At 34.6% G+C, this 12091-nt stretch overlaps 1 protein-coding gene across 5 annotated transcripts in view; it reads right to left on the bottom strand.

The window, feature by feature from the left end:
* The window catches only part of STRBP (spermatid perinuclear RNA binding protein), a 133510-nt gene that overhangs the window by 46848 nt on the left and 74571 nt on the right, over window positions 1-12091 (bottom strand). For all 5 annotated transcript variants that reach the window (XR_014796433.1, XR_014796434.1, XM_084899964.1 and 2 more), the window contains 6 exons: window positions 10453-10597; window positions 3183-3274; window positions 2555-2650; window positions 1348-1459; window positions 613-710; window positions 274-385 (listed from right to left, as the gene is read on the bottom strand). Coding sequence is in view for 3 of the 5 variants with exons in the window: in XM_084899964.1 (XP_084756090.1) it covers window positions 274-385; window positions 613-710; window positions 1348-1459; window positions 2555-2650; window positions 3183-3274; window positions 10453-10597 (655 nt within the window). In the remaining 2 variants the exon portion in view is untranslated. The remainder of the gene's footprint in view (window positions 1-273; window positions 386-612; window positions 711-1347; window positions 1460-2554; window positions 2651-3182; window positions 3275-10452; window positions 10598-12091) is intronic.

Raw genomic sequence — 12091 nt, 5'->3', positions numbered from 1 at the left:
GTGAGGGGGAAAAAAGCAATAAAAATCCTCATCCATGACTTGGATTAACAATTTGTTTAAATTAGTGCATAATTTGGCAGATAAAATTATATTAGGTTCAGGTGTACAATATAATGATTCCACATTTGTCTACACTGTGAAATGATACCACAATAAGTCTAGTTAATATACAATTAATTATTAAATTCCCTCCCCTCTAACAAGAGAGGCACCCCATAATCATCTCTACCACTGCCCATGCCCAAAACCAATAAAAAAAACTTTCACACTCACCTTCTTTATCGGTAACTGACCAGGAGTATTTTTGAAAAGGCTTACTAGATGGAAGGGGGTCCATCTCCAGCACTTTATAAATCTGGCCAAAGGCTGACAGTCTTAGTGCATGCTGAAGAACAAAAGATTATATTTATTCAAATTTCAATAGCCATTTATAAAGCCCTTTTATAAAGCCCTTAGGACATCTAGCTAAAAAAGACTATTCATTAAACGCTAATGTTATGATGGATAAATCCCTTTAACAATAGGCAAGAAAATAGTGTTTAAATAGAAAACTCGGAAACTAAAGTGATAATATCCCTCTAATAGGTCACAGTAATGTGCCCCATCTTCTACCTGGGCACTATGGGTAATATCTTCTTTCTGCTGGATGGTCATATAGTTCAGAGCATCTGTTGGGTCTCGCTCACAAGGATCATGAAGACCAGGACCCCCTTCGGCAAAGGCAAAAGAAAGACACAATACCACTTAGAACTGAGTTTAGGAATTCAATAAACTAACAGAGAAAAAGAGAATGTGGGGGGGGGGGGGGGACGACGACTGAGAAACTACATCTGCTTAATTAAATGGAGTAAAGGACACTCTCATTTTCAATATGTTAGCACCTAAATGTCCTCATTTTATTGGAAGTCACATATATCTCAGGTCAAAATTTGGTCTTATTCTGAGAATTTAGACACAGCATGATAAATCATCCCAAAACTTTAAAGGGATTACATATAGAAAATAAAAACAAATTTAATGTTTCCAAATTAAACACCAGAGTGCAAACAGAGTGAACTTAATACATTTTAACCAAAAATCTGCATTTTCAAATTCAGAGCTCAAAGTAAAGCAAATTCATAGCAGACACAATATCTTATTAGTACCATTTATGTTAGTACATATAAAACATAAATTACATTTATTCAAACAGAGTTTTATAGCCATTTTTCAACATACAGGTATCCTATTTGCACAACTCCTACACATCACTTTCCTGTGCAGAGGATAAATTTAATAAGGATTTAGAAAAATAAACCAAAATGAGATTTTTCTGATTCTTCTGCCTCCAGAGTTTGAAACCCTTACCAGGAAGTAGTATTCCAGATGCCAAACACTCCATTACTCGTCTCAAGGCCTCCCCAGCGCCCAAAGGTCTATTACAAGTACCTATAGACTTTTCACATATAAGCTCTAGTGGCTAGAAGATATTAAATTACAAATTAGTACATGCATCAAGTGTTAAAAGGATTCAGTTAAATGTGAGCTGACATTTCTATCTACAATAAAGGCCAAAACCATGAAAGTCCATTTATGATTTAGGGCTCAATTAACTTTTCCCCTTTGTTTATTAACCTTTAACCCAGCTAGTGTTTTTAAATCAACCATTTTTGAGATAATATATTTTGTTATAAAACTTTAGTTGCCCTGAAAAGATCACTTAAGAAATTGTGGTCACTAAATTAATTTCATAAAAATATAACCAGCCTTCATATAAGTTAGTAATAGCTAATAACTAATCAATATTCAAACCCAACCCACCTATCTCCCACATAACATAACAATAAGACTTCTTTTTCAGACAGCCTGCCTCAAGTACTACAATTAGAATAAATGAAGGACCAAATCTCTATATTCAATAAATTAAAAATTGATACTATATGAAAGTTATAATTGCTAGACTAATTTAAAATGACCCTTTAACACGGCCAGTGTTGCTCAGTGATTAAGTGTCGACCCATGCACCATGAGGTGACAATTTGATTCCTGGTCAGGGCACATGCCTGGGTTGCAGGCTCAATCCCTCGTAGGGAGCATGCAGAAAGCAGCCCATCAATGATTCTCATCACTGACGTTTCTCTCTCTCTCTCTCCCCCTCTCACTTCCTCTCTGAAATCAATACAAAAATATATATATATATTTAAAAAAAAAAAAAAAAAGGAAGCAGCACTGAAAGAGCAATGTGCCAGTCAAGGAGCTTTCATGGGCAGTAGTGAATACTGCAGAGGAAAGTGCAGAAAGACATACACTCTAACAAGTATAGAGGCTTTTTGTCAGAGAAAAAAATCTCAGGCTCTGTAACATGAATTATGATAAGGTAAAAGAGACATGTTGCATACGTAAAAAAGAATTCATACGAAAAGGTGCGTAATTTTTTTCCAAAACAAAAATAAGTAATGCATACCTTAGCTAACTCAGAATACAGCTATTTCATAATAATATGTAATTTCTACAGGATTTCGTCTGACTTTATTAATACTTCAGAATTTGCTTTTAACTGTGTTTAAGTACTTACCCATCCTTTTAATGGTGCCCATGTGGGGACTCTGTTGCACAAATCACGCAGAATGCGAAGGACAATGACACATGATTTTAATCCATTTGCCCTTGCCTAAAACAAACAAAATGATTCCAATATCCTTGTTGAAATCCAGTCTTCATTTAAGCACACTGATCATGGATAGTGATCATTTAAGCACACTGATCATAGTGATCATGGATCACTTTAAAGTGAATACTAATTAGTCAATTATCATCAGTTGTCAAACAAAATTTTAAAATAAAGTAAAATTATAATTCAGAAGGCAGCTTTTAAAGTAATGGAAGTATACTATTCAAATTGCTTTTATGGCCTCATGACACCATTCCAGGCCACTATTTTAACTTTTCTCACCCAAGTTTGTATTTTATAAGCCACCATTTAAAATTTAGAGTGCTAAGCTAAAAAGGGTTATACCGTATTATAATTAAACATCAACTATATAATAGAAGCCATACTAGGTATTTTACCTAAGTTAACTCATTTATTCTTATAATGACCCTAGAAGGTACCCCGCTTTAAAATTTACACAGAAATCAGTAAGTGGCAAGTATGAAACCCATACAAGGCTACAGCAACAGTAAGATAAAAACAGAGCGCCAACCTGAAACCATTTGGCATGTCGAAGAGACGCCAAGGCGTTCAGGCATTTCTGCCTGTCCAATAAGTCTGGAGGATCTTTCATCGCAACCTTTTCTAATGGAAAAATGGGATAGAGAGAGACACATACAATTTGACCAAGGAGTTCCTGTCAAATTACCAAACAATAATTTTTTTTTAAAGAGCAGCATTTGAGTTAACTAATAAGACTCCCAGAAGATTTCATGATTTGGTTTATTTGTTGTTTTTTGAAAGTTACATGCACTATAATTACTTAAGTAAAAAGTCATCAGAGCCATTCTGTGCACAAGTAAACAGGAGCACAAAGGCATTTGGTCAGTAAACAAATCAATAATCACCACTACGTACAATCTGGGATCTTATTAAGCACACATAACATCAAAGGGCACAAAATAGGTACATAGCACTTGTTCCTTTGGCTGGGTGCAAGAGTGCAAATCTGGGACTAATAACAGTTATAACTATTTTTTATAGAAGGAATCTTAATTACTAATCAATTCTTAAGGAAAACTGGGGCTCTTTTATATAATCAATAAGAGATATATATTACAAATACACTGCATATAGCAATTTTATTTTTTACAACTAAATAAACTTATCCAACAAGATAACCATTAATAGAAACTTTACCCCATTAATGAAAACTGTTCAAGTGTCACATTGGAGTTCCCTCACTATTTCTTTTCTAAGCCAAAATTATCAAAACTACAAAAATGAAAAACATGGAAATACATTTCAATTTTAAATTATATAATTTTTTTAAAGGCAGCAAAGAATACCATCTAATTACAGCTATTAGACTTGCCTTAACATTTTAAAGTTGGATTAGAGGGCCCAAAGCAGCAAAATTAAGAATTCAAACATGTGATTAATGAAAAATATCCATATTTGAGAAAATGTCACATGATACTAAATCCAAGTTTAAGAGCCAAATGTATTCCCTCTAAAGTGTTACAGAGTGGGTTTTTCAACTTTTTGAAGACTTGGTGCATTATTTAAAAGCTACAAAAACTACAAATGTTTCTTGGGGAGAAATTTTGCTTAGCCCAATGAAGTCAGATTCACCATTCTCCTTTAAGAACTTTTAGATATAGCAAAGTCCACTTTTTCCTAGCATTATCATAATAATCAGAATTGGTAGTATGCTGTGTGGGCCAATTGATTCAAAGTCAATATTTTAAAATAAGAGGCAGATAACTGATAATTTTTCGTTTCCTCATTTACAGGATTCCATTATGACATATATTCTAATTGGTAGTTTGCCATTAACTGAAACTGAAGGCATAATGACCAGCAGAAACAAATGTTTTAGAGGAAAAATTGGGGTTTTCTGTAACAGCGATCACCAACTGTGTGGTCTGCAGACCACTGGTGGTCCGTGAGGTCCGAAAGGTTGGCCACAGCTATTCTACGGGCTGCAGCATTCTAAAGGTTGAAGTGCTACACACTTATTTTCTGACCCGGTGAGCTCTACACCAGATATTTGCATTGATTCACATTAACCTCTGCCAACAAATTCACAACACAGGGCCTCATTTCACTACCCCTTTTTATTCAAAAATTGGGCTGCCTCAAAAAGTATAAATGTGATTCATTGATAACCATAAAAAAAATATACTATGGACTTTTACTTCATAGGTGATCTAGTTCCTGGGCTTGCTCAATTTTGTCATTGTAATGACACAAACATACAACTAACTCATTTTAATGTTATGTCGAAATATTTAACTGTGGTCAATGCAAGCATCTGCATAAAGCTCACATATCAGATCAAACAAACTACTATAAATGAATGATTAGAATCTCTTTAAAGTTAGACATGACAAAGGTTGACTGACTGCTAAGTAATATAATTCCCAAAGAAGGTATGGGCTGTACTTATTTTTTAAAATCTCAATCTCTAAGAATGAGGCAAGCTTAGTTTTATTCTATCATCTTACCAAGTAGGAGTTGGGAAGAGTGGGGGAGGGGTAATGCAAGAGAAGGGAGGCAGAGGAAATTTGGATAGGAAAAGACAAGGCAATCCAAAACTCTTGTTGAACTTTCTGGTACTTTCGTCCAATGGTCAGAACTTGTAAATAACATCTCATGCTCATTGCAACACATATTTTTAAAGGGGGACAATCGCAAAAATATGAAGATAAATTATTTCATCTCCAAAGTCAGATTATAACCACAAATTCTTACTTAAAAAAAAAAACCAAAAAAAAACAAAAAACCAGAGGCATCAGCTTGTTACAGACAGTCAACATTTGGAGGCAATAGTTTCCACTGAGACAAGATGGAGGAGCAGGCAGTGAACAGAAGACTTGCACCAGATTCCCATTCACATCACCATCAGAATGGCTATGTTTCTTCTTGCTCTGATAGTCAAAATGTCAAAAGATCCAAAATGTTTCAATATTCATGAGGTGGGACACAGTAGAGAAAATGCCATAATTCATTTCATGTTATCTTCCTCAAAGTTTCTTATTTTAAAACCATGTGAATTCATTCATATGGTACTATAGTACCTGTAAGCCCTGCTTTCCTATTTCCTTTATATATTAATAACATATAGTTTTACACATTTTCATTCATTGAGAAAAATAATTTACTTAATATAGCAATCATAGAATTGCTGCTGGAAACACACCACTACTTCTAATAGCAGAAGTTCAAGTTTAACATATTTTAATGATCTTCAATGTAAGTGTTTCAATTTTGTGGGGAAGCAAAGCTTTTCTGATAAAAGGCAACTTGGAGTCTTTAAATTAGAAACAATGCAACTGTGAAACATTTCATTTTTTCCTATATTAACAAGTAAAATTAATTAAGAAATAGAATTGGAACTAAAAAAAAAAAATAGTATGGGGGATGGGCATGAAGAGTGACAAAAGTGCCCTCCAAAACCATAAATAAATAAATAAATAAATAAATAAATAAATAAATAACACAAAAAAAACAGCTTGTAAAATTTTATTGCTCAGTAACCTGGCATCAGGGCATGAAGCTACATCAAGCATTCTGAACAATGGAAGCACTGGAAAAGAAGTCTATATGCCGAACTTTATTTTGGTTAGAGGTTAGATCAGTGACCAGAAACACACCGTACTACAGGAAATGTTGGCCAGTTTCTCTCAATTCATACGTGCATGCTAACTCTCTTCCCATTAACAAAAACACTAGCCTGGACACTTGGTAGAGAAAAGCCAGAACATGACTGGTAAACAGGAGTTGTATGTCTGGAACCTGGGCTCTTCAAAGGTAAAATAACTGAGCTGGGTTATCATGAAGGCCTCCTTGACAATATGGATGGAGCCGAGCTACTGAGTACATGTTGACAGAATTTTTTAGTTAGCATGAAAATATTCTAGCAGCCCCTTCTCTCAATCCCTTGAGGCTCTGTGGAGAGTAGACATTATGCTTCAAACCGCTGTCCATGCAAAACATCAAGCCACGATAATGTACACAGGTAAATGCAGGACTAAGGGAGATCTGAGAGACTGTTTTCCTAATTTACGGTAGAAATGTCCCTCGGTATAACTTCTTTTTTTTTTTTTTTTTTTTTCCAATGCCTTAGTAGACAGTTGGCCACTGGAAAGATAATGGCTTAAGGTTTGCACCTGGTTTTAGATCTAGCAACTGGGAAAGGCAGGAAAAGAAAGCCTGAAGCATCATTATAATCCCAGTTGTGAGAATGTGAGAACATAATACCTTCACCTAGAAGGACATTTGCCAGTGAACGTTTGTCAAGATGCACCAGAAGTTTATACTGACGCTAATATGTGAAAAGGGACTCTTGGGTAACCTTGCTGTGAGCCACTGAAAATCTCCCCAATACAGAGGACCGGGGTTTGTCTTAACCTAAGCCACACAACTCTCTGTAGTTTCCCTGTGCACCTGGTTTCAAACTGTACTGCAAATGGAATAAACAGCTGATTTATTGCCCTCATAGCAAACACATTGCTAGTTTAAATTCACAAACACCAAAAGAAGCTGAGACTGTGATACTCGGAGTAACCAAATCAGCTAAGATGCTCCGACACTCATTCTTGACAGTAATGGGGGCATGGACAGCACAATGGACTTATAAGAGCTGGGTCCAATGTGATACTTTCTTATTATAAAACAGGGCAATTATCTACCCAAGAGGGCTGTTGTGAGGATTAAAATGAGTTATATGAAAAAATTGCTAATAAAATAGTAAGTTATTTTATACCCTGCCAGAGCTTGAATTCTGACATGCCCAATGTTAATGCTTCTTACATACAGGACAGTCCTATTTAATCAAACAATATGCTGACTACAAAAATTCATCAGATAGATTTTCTTAAATTGCCTACTATGTATTAGGTAGCATCCCAGGTGCTAGGGGGACAGAATAGGAGCAGAGAAAAAGATGCCTGCCCTCAATGAATGAGCCATAAGCTGTATAATAAGCAAGCCCATTATTAACACTGTAGCAAGTACAAATTACTGATTCCAATACTGCACTTTAATGGGGATTTAGGTTCAGTTTTTCAGACCCATTATGTACACATTATTATCACTGTGAGCTCAAGGCAGTTTGAGTAGGTAAGCTTGTGTTATGAATCTTTTTCGTAAGCTACCACTAGTTACTGAGCAACTACTTTGTGCTGAGTATTGTATAGGTCACATTACATAAACTCTTTCATTTAACCTCAAACAACTTTCTAAAGTATTTATTATCCACATTTTTTTAAAGAAATAGTAACTAATGGACTTAAGAATTGAACAACTGATTGCCACTAAGGTCTGTGCTTTTTAGCAGGAAGCATATAGTAAAGGGGAAGGGTTATTCTACATGTCCTTCAAGTAAAGGGTTAGAATATGGAAAAGTAAGTAGTGACCTGAAATAGGTAAAGAAATGGACCTAAGGAGGTCAAGTGTGATTCCCTCATCTATACCAGTCCTCCAGTTCTCTCTGCTCTCAACCACACTTTATCCCCTTTTTTAGATTTTATATATAAATAGTCTGTTTTGTGGGAAGGGGAGAAGTTGAGATTCTACAGAAAAATACTCTCTGAAATATGTTACATGTACTTTTTTGAGAAAAGAAAACGAGTGGAGATCATTTTTAAAGGGAATTTTATCAGTCTTAGAAATTTCTGGAACCCTAATAATCTTGTACTTTCACCCCCTACAGCTGGAGGGAGGAGCTGTCTAGTGTAAGAAATCAAGTCCTACAGAATTGTACAGCCTAGGTCTCAAATATTCAGTTATGCTGGATCCTCAAATTTTCCCAGGAATATACAAAACTTCTAGCACACATGAAAAAAAACAAAACTGTCTTTGACAAAACCCAGGTTAGACAAAATGAGCAAACTGGAAGAGATAAGTGAGTTAAAAGGGCTGGAATTGAGAACAGCAGAAAAGCAAATCTTCCTGCTATTCAAAAGAAGAGGAAGTAACATGTATAAAACATTGGAGCCAAGCTGATTCTTCCACCTTCCCTGATCCCACACCAACTATGTTAACACCAACTAATGAAAGTCAGCCCTTAAAAGGTATTGGGATCCTTTAGTAACCCAAACATCTTAAACAAACACTGACTCTCCTACTTTATCACAAGTTCTATCCTATAACTAGTCTTCTAGTGAGGATGCAATACACTAAGAATCTGTTTTCAGTTTCCCCAAATAGAAATTAAAATATTAAAAGCAGTAGACTAAGCTTAAGGGCATCACTGAAAACTAAGACAAAACCCTATGTAAGTCCACAAAAACCATGGGCAAAAAGAAGTCTGATGTTGTTGTCTTAATATTTTCAAAGAAGTAATGGAAGGGACGCCTACAGCTACAAGCAAACATATAATTAATATAGTCTTTGGCAACTTCAGTCTTGTTCTCATCTCTCTATACTCTAATTTTTAAGAATACCTATAATTATAACTCTACTTAAAAATGGTTAGTTTTACACTAGGGGTGTCAAGTAGAACACAGCTTACCAGAATTAACAGAATTATCTTGATACTTCAGAAATCATTTTATAGTTCTACAGTTAATGGTGAACTGAAAAGCTGTTAAAGAAATTAAGCCATTTAAGATTGGTTCTTCAGAGGTGTTAGAGACACTATATACAGCAAAAAAAACAGTACATGCATAAACCCAATTATAGATTGGACGCACTTTAAATTTAAGCTATAACTCATAAATGTATCTAGTTTATATTGTTGGGTTTAGTATAGCTGATTTTAGTTACCCCAAAAGCTTTTTAAAAGGAGTCTATCACATATCTGCCAAAACTCAAAAAAAAAAAAAAAAGTTTTAACAGGACTAGTAAATGTCTTTGTCTACCTTTATCGTCAACTTAAGAAACTGACCAATATTTCTTACTGCACTGGCATTTCAGGTAGGGGGGAAAGCAATGGGAGTTGTTAAATGTCTAGTGATGAAAAGGAGCAATAGAAAGTCTCTATTGGCCCAGGCAGGCTGGACTGTCTCTAAATTGTCATGACAGAGAGAGGGTGGTTGGTCAAAGGTCTGACACAGGAAAAATATCACAGGACAAGTTTGTAGGGACAGAACTGAGAGGCAGAAACAAGCTAACTTGACAGAATAAAAACATCAGAAAAAGAAGTTCGGCTCCATTATTACTTCTCAAAACCAAATAGATTTCTCACTCTAATTTTACAAGGATGACACTGCCATACAGGAATTTTTTTTAACTTCAGAAGAAAGTTAGTTTAAGGCATGATTCCCACATACATCAACATGAAAATGCTAACAGATCACAAACCTCCTAGAAAAAAAACTTACTAAATATTATTAATTTTAAAAATCTAATCCCGTAATTCATATCTTACATTATAAAACATATTTACCCACGGACAATTAGGTAAAGCATAAATCTTATAAGGTTATATATAATTAATAGAAGTCAAGAGCAATGTACAAACGAGTAATGTGAACAACTGAATAAATATGAAAACACTGTTTGGTCCACATGTAATCCTGAAGCCAAACTCTACTAAACAGATTGAATGACAGCAATAATAATGCAATACCATAATGCCAAATTAGTATAAAATTAGCTATGAAAACACAAGTTTCTCAATTAACGTATTTTATATTTCAAATATATGCATTTTTGCAAAATAGTGAGTTATGTAGAAACAAAAGTATTTAAAATACTATTAATGGCATAAACAAATGAAGACAGTTATATCAGAAATCTATAAGGCACAGTTAACATAGCACTACACATAGGTCTTTTATGAACAAAACAAACAAAAATATATGTGTATGTACCTCCATCCTTTTTCTCCAATTCATCCCTAATTAGAGGGGAAGTAAGTATCACCTTCAAAGTTAGCGTGGGCTCTTTTGTATTCCGAATTACAATAGATGCCTCATCTACACGTTGTTCCACTTCATACTTCTCTTCTGTGAGTTTCTGAAAGTCACCAAGATTTCAAAACATCCAATTAATTAAATTTTCAAAAAAATGAATGATTGCCCCTTAGTTTTCAAGTGTAATTAACTACTACTAATACTGTGCCAATAGAGTGAATAAAGTCTTTAGCTCCTTAGGGATAACATTTCTCTCTCCTTCCAACTTATCAGCAAATCCTTTCTCCATCCCTCAAAAAGTAACCACAATGTCAACTCTCTACACAATTATAAGCAGTATTTCAATTCATTCTTTGTAATATTTGAATGTAAAATAGCAACAGCGTCATTATGCAATAAAGGGTAAATTACTGTGGGTGTTTTTTTTTTTTACATTATTACAGAGAACTACTGTTGACAAATAAATCGCTGGGAATGCTCTCTTAAACCAATATTTTTTTTTTTTTGATAGGACAGCCTAAAAAGGAACTCCTACTTATCAAGGACTTAAAAATTTAAGATTATATAGACTTTTATATAAGATTATATAGATTTCTAAAGAGAATCAAGTAAGAATAAACAGGAAAGAATCTACTAGCAAAAAAAAAAAAAAAAGTATAGCCGAAACCGGTTTGGCTCAGTGGATAGAGTGCTGGCTTGGGGACTGAAAGGTCCCGGGTTTGATTCCGGTCAAGGGCATGTACCTTGGTTGCGGGCACATCCCCAGTGGAGGGTGTGCAGAAGGCAGCTGATTGATGGTTCTCTCTCATCGATGTTTCTGACTCTCTATCCCTCTCTCTTCCTCTCTGTATAAAATCAATAAAATATATTTTTTAAAAAAAAGAGAGAGAGGAAAAAAAAAGTATAAACTTCCCTTCTCTAACTATACATCTCAGAGATCATTCCAATGAGACCCATCACTATGGGTCTAAGTTATCTGGCACACCCACAGGAAAATATATGTGCACTGCTTCTTTTAATATACAACTACATGCAATTTAAGAACCTTCCACAAAATAATCACCAATTAGAATAACCTAAGTTGTATTTAATATATTATTATACTACATATATATATATTTTTTTAATTAAACAGGGCCTTTCTTGGAGGTGAAATTTAGTATCTATTATCTGACATAAATAGGTGAATAAAAACACTACTGGGTTTCTGCTTATCATTGCACATTAAAAGAACTCAGAGTTATTTACATAAAAATAGTATTTTATCATTAAGCATTTCAAAAAAGATAGAAAATAGAAAATTCATTATCTACTTTTGAATAGAGGAAGCCAAGGAAGAAAAAAGGCCACAGAGTAACTGGGGAAAAAAGAACTAGAATATAAAGAAAAAGCAGAAAACTGCTCATATTCATTCTGCCATTATAAGAACATTAAAGATATCCATCAGAGTATGAGTCAAACTAAAATTTTCAATTATTCATGCGTATCACCATAAGACACATCCAAAGTAATAAACATATGGTGTTAACTTTTGGACTATACCAGGGGTGGAGAATGTCCAGTCCGAGAGCCGTGCAAGGCCTGAGAAATCATTTGG

This window comes from Pipistrellus hanaki (assembly GCF_964339955.1).
Source record: "Pipistrellus hanaki genome assembly, chromosome: 11".
Taxonomy (NCBI): Eukaryota; Metazoa; Chordata; class Mammalia; order Chiroptera; family Vespertilionidae; genus Pipistrellus; species Pipistrellus hanaki.
Note: the sequence above shows the minus strand (reverse complement) of the source record. Positions and strands in the feature narration are given on the sequence as shown.